Source organism: Heteronotia binoei, chromosome 15 (genome assembly GCF_032191835.1).
Source record: "Heteronotia binoei isolate CCM8104 ecotype False Entrance Well chromosome 15, APGP_CSIRO_Hbin_v1, whole genome shotgun sequence".
NCBI classification, from domain to species: Eukaryota; Metazoa; Chordata; class Lepidosauria; order Squamata; family Gekkonidae; genus Heteronotia; species Heteronotia binoei.
Window position 1 is genome coordinate 40646934 of NC_083237.1, and position 23965 is coordinate 40670898.

Below are 23965 nucleotides of genomic sequence, written 5' to 3' on the forward strand. Positions count from 1 at the left end.
TAGATTTTAATACTAAAGTTGAGAGGTTTAATTTTAATTGATTTCTTAATATGACTTGCCCTGATTGTATGGACTGTGCTGGTTGTTGACTACAATATTAAAGATTGATTGGTTGATTGACTGACTGACTGACTGACTGACTGACTGACTGACTTCTGGTGATCACTACTGGGACATGAAGGGCATTTAGAGAAGTAGCTTGATCCAACCTACCTCTACCTCTCGCTCCAAGTATTTCAAGGAGGTCTCCCATTCAGTATCTTCTCAGGGTTGGCTCTGATTAACTTTTAAGATCTGACAAGTTGGGCTTGCCTGGGCTACCCAGGTCAGGGCAAAAAGATTAATACTTTTGATAAAGAAACTAAGGCATTATTCTAATGATCGCCCTTTCCTGAACAAAGAGCTTTTCTCTGCTCAAAAGAGTCTTGTTGCAGCTAAGGAAGCATCATCCACTCAGTGGTGCAATAATATCATTTAAGGCACAGGAGGGCTTAATTGTCTTAGGGTTACATAGTGTTGCATCCTTCAAACACAAAGTTACATCCTCTTCTTGGGTTCTCCTTGCTGATCCTATGAACAAGGGCCTTTTGCCTCTTTCCCAGTTTCATTTACTATTCATTCAGACTATTTAGCAAGAGTATTCATTCAGTGAAAGAGAGACACTCAATCTGTTTGTGATAGAGATGATGAACAAACATTCATTGCAGATAGCTGCTGTAATCTGACAACTGACTTCTTTCTCCAATTTATTGGGCTGCAGAGACACACAGTGGGTGGTTTTCATTCATTTGGTTGTTTGCTTTACTCCTTTCATCTGTTGTACTGTTCAAAAATCCAGAAATATGTGAATGCTTATTCTACCTCATCAATGGCAATGGTTACTACAATGATTATTTTATGCAGAACAAGTTCATAGCATATTTTTATTGTCAAGCCTTCAGGATATAGAACACTTGAAATCATAAACACTGGAATCCTAATAAGTAATCCTAAATTCTTAAGAAGTTTGGAGGGGGGACATTCCTTGTCCAAGTTAAGGAATTAGACTGAAAATAATCAATTCCATATCCCTAACTTAGAATGGCCAGACAAGCCTGATCTTGTCAGATGTTGGAAGCTAAGCAGGGTCATCCCTGAATAGTATTTGAATGGATACCATCAAGGAATAGGAGGGTTGCTACACAGAGGAAAGCACTGACAAACTACTTCTGAACATCTCTTGCTTTAAAATCGTTAAAATGGTTGCCATTAATCTAGTGTGACTTGTTGGCAAATTCCACCACCATATGGAAAACCAGGATGGTAGCTGGCTAGATTCTACCAACTGTTTTGCTCTTTAAAAAGAAAATATGTAATCAGGAGTTAAATTAGGTGAGATTGAGCAAACAAGCTGCCCGAACCCAGTCCAATTCCATTTGGAAATAACTTTCCTCCCTGCGTCAGGAATATCCATTTGTAGTTCTACGGTTTTAAAATGTAGGTTGCTTTTCTGTTCTTCATCCTAATTTATGGATGCAGAAATGAAGTATATTGGAGAAGCAACAGTAGGAGGGCTTCCAGTGGCCTGGTCGCACTGGTGTACCGCATGATGGCACCTGGGTTGGGTGTTTTTTTTTTTTGGGGGGGGGGGTTGCCACTGTGTGACAGAGTGTTGGAATGGATGGGCCATTGGCCTGATCCAACATGGCTTCTCTTATGGCCTTATATTCTTAAATTATTGAAGCAGACTATTAGTATAAACACAAATTATTCTTTCTTCTGTATCACTTCAATAACCACATGGCAAAGGTAACATATGGATGATTATGGTGCAGTGGTTAGGGTGGCAAAGCAGGGGCTGGAAAAATGAAGCTCAAATTCCAACTCAGCCACGAAGCTCATTGAATAAAACCCAGGCCAACTTGTGTTGCTGTGAACATAAAAAGGAGAGGTAGAATTCCATGTACAGTACTCTGAGTTCCTTGGAGGAAGTTATAATTAAAAATGACCTGAAAATGTTCATTCTGGGGAAGTTCGGTTGTCTCCATGGTTCAGAATTATAACATCATGTCCTCACCAGAACCCTCAAACTGACTATGCTGGGACTGGTTTGCCCAGTTCAGACAGCTGACTCCATGCCTAAACTGATGTTTCATCTCAGTCTCCCAGGTCAAGCACAAATTACTAGATCATCCATTCTTTCTAATATCAATGGACTGAAATCACCTGCTTTCTCACTGACATTTGTGCAATGCAAGCAAGATACAACATTTTCCCTATATGAAGGGAATACAGACTCTTTTGTTCGCATTTCATAAAACTCAACACTGAGCTTAATTATTATTTCCAAAGAGGCCATATTAATGTACATCTATTTCAAGTATCCAGAAATCCATCATGCATATATTAACTCAACATAATGATTTTTCGGCATAATCTTGTTTTAAATATTAGTCTCTTATTTACAAATGGTCTTTTAATTAGACAGAATTGACAAGACAAAGGCACATTAAACAGAGGGATATTAAGCAAGGTGCATTAAAAAGAGAAATACATTTACTTTTCAGAAAAGATTACTCAATGCTCAGATAATGTATCAACCCAGTTCTTCTCACCTCAATCTCCTTGACTCACAAATGCCTTAAATGGTGTGCCAGTTTTGATGTCCTGCATAACATGTTTTATGGAGTATGTTTCATTATGATAGCAGTGGCTATTCTCACACAGTATTTAAGCTCAAGCAATCAACAGTACATTTATACTTCTCCTAATTAACAGAATGGCACACTTACAGCACAATCCAGAGGGGGGTGGGAAGCCTGTTGGGAACAGACAAGCCGCTACATCAGCACAGGAAGAGTTTGCACCAATGTACGACTGGCACCGCCATAGCAGAGGGGAGTTACGTGTGTGGGGGGTCACCCAAGCTCCGCACCGCCCGAGGGCAGCAGCGCCTGAGGGCTGCACCCAAGCGTGGGTGGAAGTGAGGCACAGCACATCGTTCAGGCGGAGGAGGGGTGGAGTTGGGGGGCATGGCCAGGCTTAGGCAGCTTCCTGAGCAGTATGGCCCATGACATGTTTGGCCCATGACAACTCCCAAGAGGCGCAACATTATGCCGGCAAAAATAGCAGCGTGTCCCATAGGCACTCATTGAAACCAAAAACAAAGATCGCCTCCACTGTTGCGGAAGCTCACAACCCCCTTAGGGAGTGGTGTGATTACCTCGCCAATCCCCTCGCACCTCAGGCTGACGAGCCCCTCCCCAGCACCCAATCGCAGTCTCCCCCCTCCTAGAAATACTTCCACTCTGGCCTCACACAACTCAGTTGTTAGGGAGAGGAGCATGTGGTGGGAAGCTTTGCCGGCAAGTTCCTGGCCATACAGACTTAGAGTGAGGGAGAGGCAGGCACGTTGGTGACGGGTTTTGCACTGCGCGGTTGCTTTGACAGTATCTATGACTTGCAAGGGGGAGATAGAGGTCTCTCCCCTGGGGCTAACTGCTCTTGTTTCCAGGTCTTCACAGGTTCCGGGCTTCCGGAGGCTCTGAATGTGAAGACTGTCGCCCATGGCTGGGTAAGTTCCACTGTCCCCCCCGCCCAGCCTCCCCCTCCCCTTGGTCTCGACTGCTTGGTGTGTGTGAGTGTCTCTGGCACTTGAACCAAGCAGTGGGCTCAGGCAGGGGGCATTTGCTGACCCCGCTCCCCTGTGCTGCCGCCTGCTCCCTTCCCTTGGTCTGCCCTCTGCCATGTTCCCAACCCCTGGCAGGGCATGGGTGTGTGTGTGTGGCAGCTGCCCCGTTGTGGGGAGGTGGGTCAGATACTGTCCCTTTAAGAGAATGCCTGGCTGAAACTCAGTCTGCTCTTCCAGCTGCCGCCCCTGCAGGTGCTCTTGATCTCTATCTCCGTTTTGCAGGTGGGACTGCAACACAGAGGCTTCCACGTGTGTCGCTCCATCGCCCCCCCCCCCCCCCACTTCCTCAGCTGTTTCTGCCCACCGCTCGGAATGGAGCCCTGCTCACGATGAGACTGCCCAGCGTGCGCCAGGGAGACTGTTGCACTCTGTTCCGGAAAAATAAAGTCTGAACTCTGTCCTCTGTTGTCTCTCCTGCTTGGCTTCTGCTGCATGTTCCCTGGGCAACCCCCCCCCCCCCCCGTTAGTGGCCTCTTTGAGGGAATGCCTGGAAGAGTGGGCAGACTTGGCTTTTTGGGGGGGGGACGGTCTATGAGCTGCCACACTGCCCCTTACATGGCTGGACAGGGGAGAGAAGTGCCGCCCTTCAGCCTGCCTGAGCTGACAGCCTACCCAACCCCACAGAGTTGTTGTGCACAGGGCACTAATGGGGGGCTGATGAAGTGGACTCAGAGTTTTGCAGCTGATGCACTCACATTCTGAGTTCTGTAGCCCCAGGGGGAGGTGTTCCGCGCACATGTCAGGGGGCATCAGGGCAACACAGGGGGTCTCTGGGTGAGGGGGGTGCTTGCTGCTGGGCTGCTTACTCCCAGACACACTTTCCAGCCATTGTCTATGATAGCGAACTCCTGCACTTGGTATTTCCTGTTTGTCTGCCTGCCATTGGCAGATTCTCTGACAGCGAGAGGGTGTGAGGTGATTGATGGCTTCTACATGGTCCTATGCAGGGCTGTCTCGTCCCCACCTCTGCCTCACCACCAAGCCAGGCTTCTCATGCGTGCATGCCCAGCCTCACTCCTGTTCCCTCCCCATGTTGGTGGGACGTCTCTCCTTTGCCTTTGATGGTCTGCCCATCAGTGGCTCCGTTCTCTGTTTGGGGTTGGGGTTGGGATGGCTGTCAGCCTCTCTGGGGCCACCTCTCCCCCTCCCTGACTCTCATGAGCTGCGGCATATCCACCAGAACTGGCCAATGGGGGGGTGGGGTGGGCTGGCTCTCTCCTCCAGCTGCCTCTGCCTCCCTTGTGTGCCTACACCAGTGGCGTTGCTATGGCAACTGTCTCCCTCATGGCAAACTAGGCCTCTCCTCTCTCCACACTCCAGTGTGCCAAAGTCCTCAGGAAGTCTACTAGCGGCATGGCAGCTACGCCATGGCCGGCCGCTACTTATGTCTGGATTGGGCTGCCCGTGTATGAGTTTTTTTATCCTCCGTAGTAAGATTTTAAGCTAAGGAAACCAATAATATTTCTACCTTTTCCCAAATTAGATGATGCAAATAAATAAATCCTGCACCATTAGCAGAACATCTACCCTTGGGAGATAATAAACTGTGAGTGTTAACATATGAGTCATTGGAACAGTTTATTTCTTTAAAAAGCTCAAGACACAACTGTTTAGCCCTCTGGGATATAAAGTCTTCAAAAAACACACCCGGGATGAATCCAGCCAGCCTTTTCACTTCATCTCCTCCAGTTATGAGCCACCCTGAGTCCACTTGCAGAGAGGGCGGGAATAAGCTTAATGTAATAAATAAATTAATTAATAAGTTCACCTCCACACTCCTTTCTCTGTCCCTCATGGCTTTTATATATCTTCTGATCACTGATTTCTTTGGGGGCCAATCTTGATCCCTCATTCCCTTTTCACCAGCAGCAAAGCTGCTGGATCCAACCCAACTGGATTGAAGGGACTGAGGTATGTCCGCCATTACTTTTGGACACCAGAATGTCAATTGAAAGGAAATTCAAACCAAATTTTGAAAGTTTTTCAACACGCAAGATTTCTGCAAAATGCTAAAGGGATTGATAGAAATTTTAGTTGTCATCCAAAAAAGGAATTTTGTGTCAAGGGAAGTATAAGCTTTCATAATTAGAACACATTTCATGATAGGCTTGAAATCAATCTAAAGGTAGCAGATGTGAATATACCCCCATCCCCAGAAATTGCAAGTAATGTGGTGAAAAGATCACCAAAATGCAGGAAGTACATTCTGTGTCATTTACATAAAAACTATAAACATATGTAAAACCAGTCACAATTCACCATATCAGATTCTCAGAACAACTGCCTATTATTATGCTTGATAAAAGACAAATCAGAAATTACTATCACAGCTATAATCGCTTTACCCAACTTGAAATGATGAAATTTTCCTTTTATTTTTGGCAATGCAAATCCAGTCAATAGGGGTATGTGTTATGAAAATCCCAAACTGAAGATAAAGAAGGAAATTGCTGGTTCAGGTTTTTACCATGATTTTCTGGAAAAGGTAACACAAATATGATATTCATAGGTATTACCAAAAAAACCCTAAAAACCCTACCTGAAAAATCTATAGTTCTTTTCATTGGTTGGTGCTTCTTTTCAGCTCAGTAAAGAATAGTTTTACATTGATTTTATTGATTTCCCAGGAAATGTCATTTCTCCTTTCTACCTGGATCCTTGAAAGGGAGGAACCAGGGGTGTGCAAAAGAATCTCTCTCCCCCACCCCCAATTCAGGTCTATTGAACCTGAAAAATATTGGTATTCCCAAATACCAATATTGGTTTTGTATTAGGATTCAGGTCTCTCTCGGCTTGGCTTCGTGAACGAAGATTTAAGAAGGGTGCAATAGTCCACGTCTGCTGCAGGCTCGCTGGTGGCTGACAAGACCAATGCGGGACAGGCAGGTCCGGCCACAGTGGCTGCAGGGAAAAGTCTGATTTAGGGTTGGTGCTGTTATTTTTTGACCGCTAGTAAGGATGCCCGTTGACCGCGGCTAGCCAACTGGGGGGGAGGAGACGAGCTTTGTTTAGGCCACCTTTTCTAGGCCCCTCTCCGTGTGGAGCAAGCAGTGCTGTCCCTAGATAAGGCTGCTTGGTCATTCAGGGTGCTGCCGAAAAATGCTTTCGTCTCCGGGTTAGCATCAGGCGACCAATACCCTGAACCACCTACATGCAGGATCGGGACTGCGGCTTCCAGTGGCACCTTCCACCTGCCGTTTTGCCCCTTGCCCATCGCTGCAGGACTTGATGCATTGTGGGTTGTGTATGTGGATATGCCCTTCAGGCCTGCGCAGAGGAATTTTTTAGGTGAAGCGCAGTGTGCGCGGTACTGGCTCCACCCTTTCACCTGGGGGTCATCTGCCATGGCCCAGTAAGCCAGGACGCCGGCAGCAAGTCCTCCAGGTGGTAGGTGTTACATTAACGAGCTCTATCTGCCCGGGTTTGATGTTAGAGTTTTCCTTCTCTTAGGCTGGCGAGGTTGGTGGGCCCAGCCTGCCCATCCGGTTATACCGCCGGACAATTCGGTCGCACCATGACGTAGCAAACTCTGTGAAAAACGGGGGGGGGGACCAGCGAGAAGGTGTTGCTATGGATGCAGTAATGCAGGAGAGGCCATTGCAGTGACCATCTGCCAGGCATAGCCAGACAGTGACCACGCGGCGTTCACTACACCGGGAGAGGAGAGGCTATGTATTGCGCATACACTTTCCCTGGGGGGGTAGGATACCCAGAGGAAGCCCACCCCTCCACCCACCCCAATTCAGGTAAATATTCAGGAAACCCAAATTTATTCAGCTCCATTATACGCTACAGGGACCATAACCCTAGGATATAATGGAGAAGGGATTTAAACGTTAATTTTTTTGCTGAATTCACTCAATGACTTGCACTGCCATGGTAATGCAATTTTGTGAATGTACTTAGAAGGGATTTAAACTTTAAATGCTTGCTTGGTTCACTTGCAGAGTCACATCACCATATAACTCCTGCAAATAACTCATCAGAAGCTACAAGACCTAAAACTTGTCATGAGCCTCAGGATTTTGATAGGCAGAAGTGTGAACCAAGGTGAGAAAAAAAAGTTATGATTTTAGATCAGAGCCTCAGAGGGGGGTGCAATTTGCACCATGATTGCTTATTTTAAGGTAGGCCACTACCAGTTCAGGATTCAAATCCATCTGGTTCTCTGGGTTCTGGATTTTCAGACCATTATTTTAAAGGGAAATGTATATAAGGACCTGAGACAGCTGTTTTTAAAAATAATGATGCCAATTTGTTTTTTTAATGCCAAGTACCACCTAAATTTCAAACAGACTGAATAAAGGGTTTTAATTTTACACATCCTCCAAAGTAGTTGATTGTAAACTGCACCTCTCTCTGCATTATGTTGACAGCTACCAGCCTACATGCTGTTGTGTGGTTTGTTGCCAATTTTTGCACTATTGCTTTCTGTTGTGCCTTTTATCTGAAATGTCTGTTTTATGATGTTGTTTAACTTGATGTAGTTTTATTTTAATGTTGTTTTATTGTTGTAAGCTACCCTGAGCCTGCTTGCGGGATAGGCAGGGTATAAATCAAAAAATTAAATTAAATTAAATTAAATCCAGCTGTCCATGGCATTAAAAACAAAAACAAAATCTGTCTGCATTAATCTTATATTCTTTAGCTTCCACTGCAAACAGCATAAGGATACAGGGTTTCTCAAGATAATGTGGGCCAGGATGTTTTGATTCCCTTCATGTTGGTGATTGCAAGTCCCATCCATCATCCTGAATCTGGTGATGAAGTTTGAAATCCCTGGCATTGTGGATCAGACAGATTCTGCCAACTCTGAGGAAAGAGAACAGATAGGTTCCAGCTCACAATCAGTGACTGAAACTTGCTACAGATGCTACTACTAAGAAGCCAAGTAACAATTCTGATGGAAGCATCTCAGCTATTCAAGCTCAGAGTCAAATAACGCCCCATCATCCACCTCACTTTCCTGCTCCAGAACTTTTCTGGTGACTTTTGTCTGCCACAGACAGAACATATCTATTTCTATTGCACATAGCAAGTGCGGGGAGAGGAGGGTCTGACAATTATGTAGGCAGCAACATCAACAATCATTGCAACATCAACAATCATCCTAAAACCTTTAACCAATTTTAAAACAGCTAGCTTTATTTTCTACTGAGATGTCTGAAAAGGACAGATGGACAGACAGATGGATACATCATTTTATTATTACAGGTTATCTGATTGTATTATTATCATTCTCAAGTGAGAGTATTCCAAATCTCCAGGTTAAGTTTTTTGAGAGGGACTGTGTGTTTCATATTTTTCAAATGATACTTGAATAAGTAAATCAAACTTATTCTGAAATCAACTAGTCATAAAAAATATATTTGAACAAAACCGTTACATTGATTGGTACACAAAACTCATTCTTTTAGAAGATCTTTTCACAAAGTAAAAAATGCAAAGGAAAGTGATCACTCAGTTTTGTTACACATTACATTTAACCCGGTTCACAAGTTATAATTCATGTACATACATCCTGTGTACAATGCAGCCTTGATTATTCTTTATGTGTTGAGTAATTTTCATATTACAGTGAATGCAGGTACAGCTGAACATGTGATGGAAACCCTACATTTATCCAGTTGCTTGTATTTTTCTTCATTTTTCCAGTAAGCACTCATTGGCTCTCTTGCAAACAGAGGTATTTATGTACAGTTAGAATTTAGATATATTCACTGTAACATCTGGATAGGGCTGGCGTTAACAAGTTTCATCTAACATTATTTGTATGGCAGAAATGACCAACAATATTTCTCATTGCATTGTTCATCTCTTTGTTTCTCAGGATGTATATGAAAGAATTGAACAAAGGGGGCAGCACTGTGTATAGGAGAGATAAAAACTTCCTCTTGTTTCTCTTTAATTCTTGCTCTGGTGGTACCATATATGCAGTCATTAGTGACCCATAGAAAATAGAAACCACAACCAAGTGAGAAGAGCAAGTGGAAAAGGCCTTCTTCCTCCCTGTGGAGGAGGGGATTTTCAAGATGGCTGCTATGATATATACATAGGATGTCAAGGTTAGAAAAAAGGAGGCAGTGTAAAAATGGCCACAACAACAATGCTCAACATTTTCATCAAACTGGTATCACTACAGGATACTTTTAGGAGTGGGAAATAGTCACAAAAATAATGATCCATTTCACTGGGGCCACAAAACGTTAACTGCAACATCAGGATGAGTAATATAAAGAAAAAGAAAAAAACATTAATCCAAGATACAGTTGCTAATTGGATACAGGTCTGGATCGTCATGGTTGTTGTATAATGGAGTGGTTTACAGATTGCTAGATACCTGTCATAAGACATCACACACAGCAAACAGCATTCTGTAGCTTCCAAGGAACTAATGATATACCACTGGGTGAGGCAGCTACTAAAGGAAATTATTCTATTCCCAGTTAAGAGAGCCAAAAGCATCCTTGGAAATAGATTAGAGGAGTAGCAAGCCTCCAAGAAGGAGAAATCCCCCAGGAAGAAGTACATGGGAGTATACAGGTATTTATCAAACACAACAAGCCCAAAGATGAGAATATTTCCCATTACAGTCACAATATAAATGACTAGAAATGCCAGGAAGAGAAGAATCTGAAACCCATAAATGTCCCCAAATCCCAAGAGGACAAATTCTGTAATCATAGTCTGGTTGTCAAACATTATATAAATGAAACAAAATCAAGCCTGATTGAAAAGCTAAATTCAATAACTAACATTATTGTAAGAGTGATATGTGTTTCCTTGTAGTGGCCTGGACAATGTGAAAGGTTGATTATAAACAGAATCTGGCAGCCATAGGCATTAATTACATGAAACTTTTTATAATTTCTCTTCCCTACCACATTCTCCAGGTCTTGTGCTTATAGATACAGAACATCCACTGTGCTGGCATGGAAGAGGGCAGAGGATGCCAAAAGTCCAATTTCTGAGTCAGGCATAATTTAATTATTTTTGCACAGTTTAATTTTTGTGCTATCTGATGTTACCTAGGAAAGAAAGGGGCACAGTACAACATGATCTATTTATTACATTACATTGCCTTCCTCTGAAGAATTCAGGGCAATACACATATTCTCAATATGATCATGTTAGAAAGTTAGGCTAACAGAACTTGAAGTGGGTGCTTCAAGAACATCAGTGAGCTCCATGACCATGACAGGATTTGAACATTGTTCAAAGCTGGGTTGGGAAACTATAGAGATCCATTCCCCTTGGAGGGGAAACAATGTTTGTTTGGAGAGTGAACTCTATCATTATATAATATCCTACTTTAATCCCTTACTAAACTAAATCCCTTACTTACTAAGTCCCTTACTATGTTGGCTTAGCGATTGAGGATATATGCACAACATTTTCTACTCATGAGAGGTCTATTTTACCTGTAATGGTTAGAAGAGAAAATCTTCACAGTTCTTATCATAAGATTTGTTGTGTACAAGATGAACATTGTACACAACGGTTTCCCACAAAAATAATTTCAATGTACATTCCAGTCATACTATTAATTGTTATGCCAATATGATAAGACTTCCTAGCTCTGGCGTAGCCTAATATGTAAATGATTTTACTTCCCATGATTATCAACTTAAAAACAGGACTACCTGAGTTTTTTAGGAATAAGAATCTTCCTAGCAATTTTTCCTAAGGAATCTTTTGCCTCCTTATTTCTCAAGCTGTATATAAGACATTTGCAATAGGAGGCAGTACTGTATATAAGAGAGAAAGCCTTGTTGAGATCACTCATTGCTTCAGTCTTTGGTAACATATACACAATTGTTATGGCCCCATAAAAAGTAGAAACAACAATAAGGTGAGAGGAGCAAATGGAAAAGGCCTTTTTCTTCCCAGTTGTTGAAGGGATTTGTATGACAGTAGTTAGGATGTATATGTAAGAAGTCAAAGTAAGGAGAAATGGGGGTAAAGTAAATACAAATGCCAAGATAAAACGCAAGAGTTCTACCAGATCAGTGTCACTACAGGAAAGCTTTATAAGTGGCACTGAATCACAGAAATAACGATTAATTTCATTGGGGCCACAGTATGTCAACCGTAACATGACACTCAACAGTTTTAAGGTGCCTATAAGTCCATTTATCCATGAGAAAGCTGCTAGCTGGATGCACATTTATGTGCTCATGTTTGTTCTGTAATGCAAAGGTTTGTATATTGCTAAATATCTATCATATGACATTACTGAGAGGAGATAACATTCAGTTGCCATTAAATACCCAAAGGAAAAAAATTGTACATAGAAGCCAGTAAATGAAATAATGTTTTCATTGGTCAGCAAGCCTGCCATCATTTTGGGCAAAATATTGGAGATATAACATGTCTCCAGGCATGACAAATTTCCAAGGAAGAAATACATAGGCATATGAAGGTTCTGATCAACTACAACTAAAATAACAATGAGAAGATTTCCAGCCATAGCTATGATATAGATCACTAGAAAGACAAAGAAGAGAATGTTTTGCAATTGACTTAGTTTCCCAAAACCCAAGAGGATAAACCCATTGATATTCATCTCTTTTCCTTATTCAGTCTATGCAAAAGAGATTAAATAAATCTTGTGATATATTTTGGAAAGGGAGAGGGGTTGTATGAAGATTAATGGGTGGTCAAATGGATACTATTAGGTACTCTCCAAAGATTGGTTTGGTAGTTTTGAAAGATGCAAGATGAGTTCTGCTATGTTGCATCAACTTGAGTTCATCAGGCCATCTCCTCTGCCCACTGTAGTTCAGATCTTGAGAGAAGGTGTACACTCAGATATTGAAGAGAAACCAATATGGTATAGTGTTAAAGACTTCATCCAGATGGTACTTTTCTTTGTTGCTAGATGCAAGATATATAACATAAAACCAACAAAGTAACATTTAAGCAGATAGGGCTAAATAGCTAAGTATGTTGCAAGTCATCTCTTCAAGGAGAACATGAAAAGGTGACTATCCTACGAATCAGTTTTACTTTCCTTCTGAAGTATCATGTTTTAATTATAGTGGTTATTAAAACATTATCTCAAGTAACTTATATTGAATAGAAAGGAAGAACTAGATATACCAAAAGAACTAGACCAAAAGGAATACATAGATATCCCAGTCACTACAATGGCTCATTATGCTACATACAGATGAGCTCTTATGCACTGAGATTCAGAAAGGCAGAAATAGGCTTTCTTTTTAACTTCACAGTGATCTTTATATGAATACTGGTATTTGTGGGGGACATCGTAAGCCAAACATTTACATATTTATTGATTAGTTTCTTATACTGAATTATAATTCCAAATAACTGAATTCAAGATGCTTAGTCAACAAGAATTTGAAGAATGTTAATTCAGTTTTAATCCAATCAATGTAATCTGAATTTAACAATATGAACATTTTCAGAAAAAAAACTGTATCAGAACAAATTTACTTTCCTCATGATATGCAGGGAAATCATCTCTCACCTTTGGTTCAGAATAAAAATGTCACAATGTCTTTATCATTCTCATTTTATTAAATATTTTTGTTTGTTTTATATTGTCTGCAATAAGAGACTTGTTTCACAACTGCTCTGTATAATTTATAATTATCCCAGAGAGAATATCTCACTTTGCTCTTTTCAGAAACACATGAGAATCTTTCCTCAGAGCTTCTAATTGGCCTTTTAATTGATCACTGTACATAGATTAGGGGTGTGCATGAACCAGAAAAATGGAGGTTCATGGGCCAGGGTTTTCATGAACCCTGAACTCCAAACTGCCATTAGCTTCTCCATTGCATAAACTAGTTCATACTTCATGAAATTCATGGGGCTGCAGTCCCACCCAGAAGTGAAAAACATTGAAGATTGTGGATGGATTATGGGAAACACATTCTCCAAAAATCCTGGTTCAACAAACAAGAAACAGCCTGGTTCATGCCCAAACTGGACTCCATTTGTCAGTTAGTGCTCATTCCTAACATAGATCCTTTCATTAAAAGTTGAACATTGTACATAGATCTATTGGTAGAGCCCATTCTGTGGCATGCTCAGCTCAGTGTCAGACATTGTAACTGCTTCAAACGGTATTTTACTTAAATGAATTCTCTTGACCTGACTAACGCCATCTTGTTTGCTGTTACTAACCCTGAGCATAAAAGCTGTGCATTTCAAACGCAGAGAGACGGTTGTAAATCCCATGGGAGGAATTTCTCACTTGGCATCCTCAGGCGCCCTAAATCTTTGAAGATGGTATGCTTCAAGGTGACCAGCAGGGAGCCTTCCTGGTAATGAGATAAGGGGAGTATGGGAACAGACAACTGTCTCTCAGAGTGTGGGAATGGTTTTATTGTTATGCTGCTATCTTCTACAAAACCCCAAGGGTAACCTTGGAATGTATCAAACTCAATCTGCTTCTGTCCCAAACCACTAGTTCTCAAATAAATGGATTAATTTTGAAACAAAATGATTTGTTCTTATTTGAAGTTCCAAGTCTGACATTTTGAGTTTGATCCTCTCGGAGTTTATCTGAAACTGGTAACTTCGGCTGGATGGCTGCCAAAGCACCAGATAACGTGGGGCCCACTGAACCGGTAGAAGAACCGACTGTGCCACAGGGAGTAACGGTAACTTGGAGAGCGAAATCGCCCGTGCATTTTTCAACGCTCCTCTACACCCCGAAGCAGTGGAAACCGCGCACCTTGACAGCCCTGATGGATGAGGCAGCCGGGCACTTCACCAAGCTACTGGCCAGAGCGGGCGTCAAGGAGGAGGATGCGGCGACAGGGGCCGAGAGAGAAGGTCAAGACGAAGACAATGGCCAGGCCGCAAAAGGGGCCGAGTTGCTGCGGAACGAGATGCTCATCTGGGCGAGGGAGATCTACAACGAAGTCCAAGCCAGCCACATGCAGATCACCAGAGAACTGCAGAGTCAGCTGGACGTGATCCGAGAACAAATACGAGGGGTGCCGCGGCTGGGAGCGACCCGGCGGGGGTGACCCGGTGGGGCCGCCAGCAGGAGGGTAGCCGGCAGGGCTGCTGGGGGGGGCGCACCGGAGGGGCCGCCCTCAGGGCCACAGCCTGACCAACCAGGGGCCCCCATACCGGGCCCACCATGCACCCTGGGACCCCAAACCGACCTACCGCCTGGGTGGCTGGCCAGACCAGCAGCACCATTCTCCCCAGCGCTGTGGGATGGCGCGAGAGGCAGGGAGCTGCAAATCACCTTCGATGGGGATCCAGAAGAGGTGGAGTACTTCACGATCCACTGCAACAGTTTCATGACCCACTGGGGGGTGACGTTCCCGACCGAAGTGAGCCGGGTTGACTACCTGGCGTCTAAGCTGAAAGGCGCTGCCAGGAAGTGGTTTGTGAGCATCTATGCAACCCGAGGGCCGGCGCTCGCAACGGTAGCAGACTTCCTCCAGGCCATGCTACGGCAGTATGTGGACCCACTCCAGGAGGTGAAAGCGCTCGCAGCACTACGAGGAATGGAGGAGGGGTTGAGAACGATCCGCGAGCACGCAGCAGACTTCCAAAGCCACTGTGCCAAGGTGCAGGGATGGAGCAAGCGCATGAAGTGTGAGGCCTTCCAAAACAACCTCAATGTGAGCATCCTCAATCGCTGCTACCAACAGGGGTGCCCCGAGACGTTGGTCAGGTGAATCCAGCTGGCGGGGGAAGTTGAGACCAATTTGCAGCACATCGTGCTATGCTGTCAACAGCAACAAGTGGGGAAAGGGGGGCGAGCACCGAAGGCCGCCGCGAAACCAGAAGGGAAAAAGCCCACAACCTCGGGAACGAGCCCGGCGCCGACCCCCAGGAGGCATTGCTTCCGTTGCGGCGAGCCGGGGCACCTAGCCGCCAACTGCCCGGAGAAGCCGCGGGCTCCCCAGCAAACGCTGAAGGCCACCCCCGGGGGCTCGAAGAAAGGTGGAGGCAAGGCGAAGGAGCCCAGTCGGGGTAATGTCGCCACGTCCCTGGCGATTGACGAGGATATTATAACCGTCGAGGACTCGGGTGAGGAGTCGTGGGACCCGGAATCGCCAGGAAATGACAGTGACCTGCACTGAAGGGTGCCAAGCAGCAGGTCATGGAGCTAATGGCACCACTGAGGGTGAGAATAACAGGGGAACTGCTGTTCATGCACGTGACATTACTGAACCCCAAATTGAAGAGGTTCATGCACACCCGAGCATTAATCGATTCGGGTTGCACCTGGGAGATCATCACCCCCCGCCTATTGGAAGCCCTGGGGTTTGCTAAAGTCCCGCTCCCCCATCCCATTCAATTTGAGCAGATGGACGGGACAGCGATGAGGGGGAAACCATGCACGGAAGAAACGCAGGAGGTGCCGGTTGGGACCCTGGGCAACTGGGGGGTGGAGGTATTTGTCATAGCCCCCTTGTCCTCCTTCGACATAGTCGTAGGGGTTGGGTGGCTAGCCCGGCACCAATCAGACATCCAGTGGGAGGCTCAGATGATACACTTCACTGATTGGCGGTGCAACCACCACCATTGGCGGACAGAGTGGGGCCCCAATCCTCCCCCGCAAAACGAGAAAATGTGTGTGACCGTAGAGGAAATCAGATCCATCCGCAAAGAGTACCGGGACCTAAGTTGCGTGTTTAGCGAAGAGGAAGTTGACGAGCTGCCGCCCCACCAGGACACTGACTGCGCCATTGAACTAATCCTGTGGCAGGAGCTTCCTCGCGCCAAACTGTACTTCATGGGGTGGGCAGAGAAGGAGGAACTGAGAAAGTTCATAGACAAAAACTTGAAAAGGGGCTTTATAAGACCCGCTACAGCACCACATGCCGCCCCAGTCCTCTTTCGGAAGAAGAAGGACGGAAGCTTGAGACTTTGCACAGACTTTCGCGGGATTAACGGGATTTCAATGTCCAATGCTTACCCCATCCCCCTGATCAAAGACCTATTGAGCACGGTGTCAGAGGTGCGGGTGTTTACAAAACTTGATCTCAGGGATGCGTACTTTCGGGTTAGAATCAAGGAGGGGGACGAGTGAAAAACGGCGTTTAACACCCCGATGGGCCAGTTTGAGTATCGAGTAATGCCTTTTGGGTTACAGGGGTCGCCGGGTGTCTTCATGAATTTCATAAATGAAGTGCTGCGGGAGTACCTGTACAAGGGGGTGGTGGTGTACCTGGATGACATCATTATTTACTCAAAGGACCTAGAGTCCCACATGCTGCTGGTACAGAAGGTACTAACCACCCTATATGAGAACAAACTGTACGCCAAGCTGTCCAAATGCGAATTCCACCAGACAGAACTAGACTACCTGGGGTTCTGGGTCTCGGGGGAGGGCTTTGCGATGGACCCAGCCAAAATCCAGGCAGTGCTAGACTGGGAGGCCCCTAGAACCCGACGGCAGCTACAATCCTTCCTCGGGTTCGCAAATTTCTACAGGGGGTTCATTAAGGGGTTCGCCCAGATAATGCTACCCCTAACCGACCTGCTAAAAACCAAGGGGAAGGGGCTGGAGGCGAAAAAGCTGGGTGTGCGCCTTCCCTGGACGCCGCAATGTCAAACGGCGTTTGACGAGCTGAAAAGGTCATCCACGAGCGAACCCATGCTGGCCCACCCCAACGAACTAAAGCCCTTCGTGGTGCAATGCAACGCTTCCGATGTAGCCATCAGAGCAATATTAATGCAAAAAGACCCAGAGGGGAGACTCAGACCCTGCGCCTATGTGTCTCGCAAATTTTCGAATGAGCAGAGAAATTGGTCGGTATGGGACAAAGAGGCTTTTGCAGTGACCTACGCTCTAAAAACCTGGAGGTCATGGCTAGAAGGGGCCAGGGTCCCATTTGAGATCTGGACAGACCATAAGAACCTAGAAGCCCTAACAGGACGGCGGAAACGAACGGCCAAGCAAATCCGCTGGGCAGGGTTCTTTGCTGAAGCACATACCTGGCTCGAGAAACTTTCTAGTGGACACTCTATCTTGGCTCCCACAGCACAAGAGCCAGAAAGAGGAGGTGGTCGATTCCCTCATTCCCCCCTCTGCAATACCGGGAGGAGTAACTACCAGATAGGGGAAGAAAACAGGACTGTTAGAACCGTGGGGGGGGGACCGGCTCAAAGAGGAGGTAGAGAAGGAGGGGGAAGGAAGACCAGAGAGTGTGGAGAAAGGGGAGGGAGGTTTCTGGTACTATGATGGAAAATTTTATGTCCCCAAAAGCCTCCGGCAGGAAGTATTGCAGCACTGTCACTGCAGCAAAATAGCTGGGCATTTTGGGTAGGTGAAAACCCTCCACATGGTCAACCGACAATTCTGGTGGCCCCAAATGAAAAAAGACATCTCAGAATTCGTGGGATCGTGCCCGACTTGCATCATGGCAAAAAGGAGGGGAGGGAAGCCGCCAGGGTTACTACAACCCCTACCAACTGCTTCCGGACCCTGGGCGGTAGTATCAATGGACTTCATAGTCGAATTGCCCCCCTCACAAGGGAAAACTGTAATCTTCGTAGACACTTTTTCCAAACAGGCGCATTTCATACCGTGCAAACTACTCCCTACCACCAAAAAACTAGCCTACCTATTCTTTCACCACGTGGTTAGACTGTCAGCTTGTGTTCTATTAAAGCTACCTCTGCTATTTGAAATGTTTATTTACTGTCAACTAACCCTATGAATCTTTGCCTACTAATACTAGAGTCAGTGTAGAATGTGGGGAAGAATGTGTAGAATGTGGGGAAGAAGGTGATTGAGGCGCCAAAGTCCAGCAAGGTCTTTGAAGTGCAAAAGGCTCAGCCGCTTCCCAGGCGCCAGGCAAGGACACCATCGGGAGGAAGATATGTGAAAGATAAGGGCGTGTGAACCAAGTGTCTCCAAAAGACAAATGGTAACTTTATTATGAGAAGTGATTTAAACCCCCCAGTGCTTCGATGTATGTCCATAAATGCCAAAACCTTTCTCTATTTCATTATCAGTTTCAAAAAACCTGTGTAGAGTAACATTGCTGTAATCATTAAAATGAAACTTAGTTTTTGAACAAAGACAAATCTGATCATTTTGAAACTCCAATGAACCCTTCGCTGACATTTTGAAACTGATCCTTGAAAAGGCTTATCAGCAAAGGTTACAATTAGCAGATGGTTACAAAAGCACCCGATGACCGAGAGCCCTCCAACCCTGACGAAATACCGGGGACGCCGGCGTGGCACGTTATCGAGCCCCGAAAGCTGAAGAAGGTGAGCAGCCAAGTGCTTTTCATAACTCCGAAGACTTGGAAACCTCGCACCTCAACAACGCTGATGGACGAGGCAGCGCAGAGACACGCTAACATCCTCCGCACCCCTGGGGAAGCGGAAGACCGTGGGAGCCTGTTCGACCCGGTCGAACGACGGAGTAGCATGACCGGAGAGGGAAGCGACCATGAGCGCCCGATATCGCTTGACCGGGCAGGCGACTCGGAGGGGGAAGACAGGTGTGACTCTAGAGCCTCCTCCCTGAGGCGCGACCCAACCAAGGACCTCCGGAGGGAGATGGAGATCCTGGGGTGCGATCTGAGGCAGGAGATGAAAGCGAACATGACCCTGATGATAAAGGAGGTACAGAAACAGATCGACCGGGCCCTGGCCCACGCTCCGGGGAGAGCCACCGGAGTGCTGCCACGAGTCCTCGCCCAACCGGCACCACTGACAGGGGCGGTAGCGCCAGCCGCGCTGGCCCCGGCAGCTCCAGGCATGCGGATGAAGACCCGGGAGTTGGATGTCATCTTTGATGGAAGCCCCGACAAGGTGGAGTACTTCATCATCCAAGCTAACCTATACATGCACTACTGGGGGAACTCCTTCCCTGACGAGCACAGCCGAGTGGCCTACCTCGGGTCGAAGATGACGGGGGAAGCCCAGCTGTGGTATGTAAGCCTCTATGAGACCCGGGGTCCCGAGGTCGCTACGGTGGCCGGGTTCCTGCAAGCCCTCCTGTCACAGCTCGAGGACCCCCTGCAAGAGACCAGGGCAGTTGCCGCAATAGACGAGCTCCGTCAGGGGGCCAAATCGATCCGGGAATATGCACTGGAGTTCTGCAATTATTGCCGCAAGATAAGGGGCTGGAGCGAGGCCATGAAGATCCGGGCCTTCAAGAAGGGCCTAAATGCGGGGCTACTCGACCGAGCCCTGGTGCAAGTCCGCCTGGACACCCTGGTGGGATGGATCCAACTAGCGGGAGAGGTCGAAATGAATATGAAGGAAGTGGCCCTCCAACGCCAGGGGCACCAGGGCAAGATGAGCCGCAAGGCGCGACCGGCTCCAAAATCGGAGGCAAAGAAAACACGGGGGGGGGGCGCAAAACCCTTCCCCGCCACCCGCAAGTGCTACCAGTGCGGGGACCCGAACCACCTGGCGGCCAATTGCCCAGAGAGGTCCCGAGCCACCACCCCGGCGCCCAAAGGACCGGCGGCAGGAGTAAAGAAGTCGACCAAGCCGAAGGAGTCGGGCCGTAGCAGCACCGCCTTATCCATGGTGCTTGACGAGGATTCTATAATGCTGGAAGAGTTGGGGGAAGATCCATGGGAACCTGAGCCGGCGGGAAACGGGGCCGACCTGCACTAGAGGGTGCCCAGCGGCAGGTCCCGGAGAAAGTGGCACCACTAAGGGTGAGAATCTCGGGGGAACTAATGTTCGTCCCTTTGACTTTATTAAATGTGAAATTGAAAAGGTTTGTGCATGCGAGGGCCCTCATAGACTCAGGGTGCACCCGGAAATCATAACCCCCCGGCTGGTGGAGATGTTAGAGCTGACTAAGGAGCTCCTCCCCCGGCCACTCGAGTTCGAGCAAATGGACGGGACTCGAATGAAAGGGGAACCGTGCGTGGAGCAGACTCAGGAGGTCCCCATGGGCGTAGAGGATCACTGGGACTTGGAAGTATTCGTGATCGCTCCCTCCTGCTCCTTTGACATAGTGCTGGGGCTAGGGTGGCTGGCCCAGCACCAGCCGGACATACAGTGGGGGGAGCACACAGTCGACTTCCTCAACAGGCGGTGCACCTCCCACATGTGGCAAGAGCTTTGGGGACCCCAGCCCCCTCCCAAGAACAAAAAATTATGTGTAACCATAGAAGAGATTAAGGGGGGTAAGTTGGAACGGTAGGTGGAGACAAATCGGGGAGTGATACCGGTGAATTTTATCTTGGGCTGGTGCAAATGTTCAGCCAAGGGATTCCAGTGCTCCTGGGGAGGGGAAGATACGACGGTGGGAATAGACATAAATATAAAGGAAGGAGACAGAGACAAAATGGGGCTCGGCCACCTTCCAGTCTACTTCCCATCCCAACGGTGGCAGGTAGTGGGACCAAGAGGAATTGCTCGCCTCTGTCATTGGTGTTATGCAATGCCAGGTCCATAAATAATAAGACTGCAACCCTTAGGGAGTTTCTGCTTCGGCAGGACGTGGACCTGGCTTGCGTGACTGAGACCTGGGTGAGGGACAGGGAGACAGTAGCTCTCTCCCAGATGTCCCCCTGGGATACTCGGTCTTCCACCAATCACGGACCAGCGGGCGGGGGGGAGGGGTAGTGTTACTCATACGGGAGGGTTACTCCTTTCGGGCTCTCCCGGACCCAAAGATTGATGGTATCGAATGCACCGGTCTGGCGTGGGATGTTGGAGAGGGGTTGGCTGTTTGGATGGTGTACCGTCCGCCTAACGCACCAGCTAACGCCTTACCATCACTATTGGAGGCAGTGGCGGGCTGGGCGTTGGAGTTCCCGGGGCTTATGGTCCTGGGTGACTTCAACGTCCATGCAGACGACACAGCCTCCACTCAGGTGATGGACCTAGTGTCTTCCATGGAGAAACTGGGGCTCTCTCAATTTGTCATGACTCCCATGCACCAGGCTGGGCACACATTAGACCTGATCTTCGCGTCCGGGATTCTGGTGAACGATATCGCTGTTGAAGTGGTTCCATGGTCGGATCACCTAGCCCTTAAGGCCCGTGTGGGGATGCCGCCTCAACCCAGTATGGGCGGAGAGCCTATTTTGGCTCGCCCTCGAGGCCTGATGGACCCGGAACGGTTCCAAATGGCCCTGAGGGATCCCTGGCCCACTAGCAATTCCCTCGATGGCCTGGTGGAGACCTGGCAAGGCCAGCTATCCAGGGCCATCAACGAAATTGCACCCCGGCATCCTCTGCGCCCTCGTGTGAGGCTGGCTCCATGGTACACCTTGGAGCTGCGCCAGCTGAAACAAGGGCTCAGACGACTAGAGAGGCAGTGGAGACATACTCGGGACGAAGCAACGAGAACATCCTACAGAACGTTTATGAAGTCTTATAAGATGGCAGTCAAGGCTGCAAAGAAGAATTACTTTGCAACCAAGATTGCATCTGCAAATTCGCGCCCAGCACAATTGTTTAGAATAATTGGAGACCTTATAACATTGCCACAAGGCAAAGCAAATGTTAGAGAATTAGAGATTGGCTGCGAGGCATTTGCGAAATATTTTGCAGATAAAATCTCATTGCCTACCACTTTGGAAACAGTGAGTGAACTTGAGGCTCCGTGCCTGTCTTCGGGTTTGATGCTAGATCACTTTGACCCGCTCAGCCTGGAGGAGTCGATGGAATCCTCTCTGCTGCTCGCCCAACAACATGCGATCTGGACCCCTGCCCCTCTTGGCTGATTAAATCTTGCCAGAGGGAGCTTAGATGTCCTTTACAGGACATCATAAATAGATCCTTCGCAGAGGGGCATTTTCCAACGCCTCTGAAAGAGGCATTGGTCCGCCCTCTCTTGAAAAAATGTACAGCAGACCCGGCCGAATTGGCGAATTACCGTCCGGTGTCTAATTTACCGTTTTTAGGTAAAATTATTGAGAGGGCAGTGGCGTTGCAGCTACAGAGGTTTCTAGATGACGCTTCTGTTCTCGATCCGTGCCAGTCTGGTTTTCGCCCTGGCCATGGGACGGAGACGGTGCTGGTCGCCTTGGTGGATGACCTCCGGCGGCAACTGGATAGAGGCGGCGTCGCGGTACTGATGCTACTAGACCTGTCAGCGGCATTTGATACAGTCGACCATCAGCTGCTGATGTGCCGCCTCGCCGACATTGAGGTTGGGGGGTTGGCCTTGCAATGGCTTTCCTCCTTCCTCTCAGGTCGGGGACAAAGGGTGGCTATTGGGGATGAGCGGTCCCAGAGACACACACTAGATTGTGGGGTGCCTCAGGGAGCAGTTCTTTCCCCAATGTTGTTCAACATCTATATGCTCCCCCTTGCCCAGATTGCCCGGAGGTTTGGGCTGGGTTGCCATCAATATGCAGATGACACCCAGCTCTATCTACTAATGGACAGCTGGCCCGACTCCGCCCCAGGGAATCTGGACCGGACCTTACAGGCTGTTGCGATGTGGCTCAGACTGAGTGGGCTGAAGTTGAACCCAGCGAAGACAGAGGTCCTTTGTGTGGGCCCCGGCGCTCTGGGAGGGGAAATAGCTCTCCCGGCCTTCGATGGCGCGCCATTGAAATCAGCGCGCCAAGTAAAGAGCCTGGGTGTTTTACTGGAGCCTTCATTATCAATGGAGGCCCAGATAGCAGCCACTGCCAAGTCAGCATTCTTCCATCTGAGGCGGGCAAGGCAGCTGGCCCCTTTCCTAGAGCGTTGCGACCTCGCAGAAGTGATCCATGCAACAGTCACCTCAAGATTGGACTACTGTAATGCCCTCTACTTGGGGCTACCTTTGTGCCGGACCCGGAGGTTGCAGCTGGTGCAGAACGCAGCAGCCAGGCTGTTGTTGGGACTCCCGAGATGGGAGCACATACGGCCGGGGCTGCGTGGACTGCACTGGCTGCCAATTATGTACCGGGTCCAGTACAAAGTGTTGGTCATTACCTTTAAAGCCCTATATGGCCGAGGACCGGCCTACCTGAGGGACCGTCTCTCCCCATATGAACCCCAGAGGGCACTGAGGTCAGCCGGAAAAAATAAAATGACTATCCCTGGGCCGAAAGAGATCAAGCTTTGGAATACCCGAGCACGGGCCTTTTCAATCGCGGCCCCCGCCCTATGGAATCAGCTTCCTGAGAAGGTGCGGGCCCTGCGGAACCTTGATCAGTTCCACAGGGCCTGCAAGACTACCCTCTTTAAACGAGCATATATCGACTGCTGAATTGTTGTTAATTAAGGATCCGCCAACACGGTCCTGTCTAAGGACCTATGTCAACATGGAACTAATCAAATTGGCAGAAACTAGCGTCAGAATGCCACCATTGCTGCTAGATTAATTTAAATTATGAATTTTAAATACTTTAACTGGTTTTTAAA

At 47.3% G+C, this 23965-nt stretch overlaps 1 protein-coding gene and 1 pseudogene across 1 annotated transcript; both read right to left on the minus strand.

Annotated features, from left to right (window-relative positions):
- Nucleotides 1-9425: 9425 nt before the first annotated feature.
- On the minus strand, nt 9426-10354 carry LOC132583537 (olfactory receptor 2AP1-like). Its single transcript, XM_060255164.1, is given in 2 exon segments — nt 9426-9742; nt 9745-10354. Coding segments are annotated over 2 exon segments (927 nt in total).
- Nucleotides 10355-11309: 955 nt separating this feature from the next.
- On the minus strand, nt 11310-12236 carry LOC132583538 (olfactory receptor 6N1-like; annotated as a pseudogene).
- Nucleotides 12237-23965: the final 11729 nt, after the last annotated feature.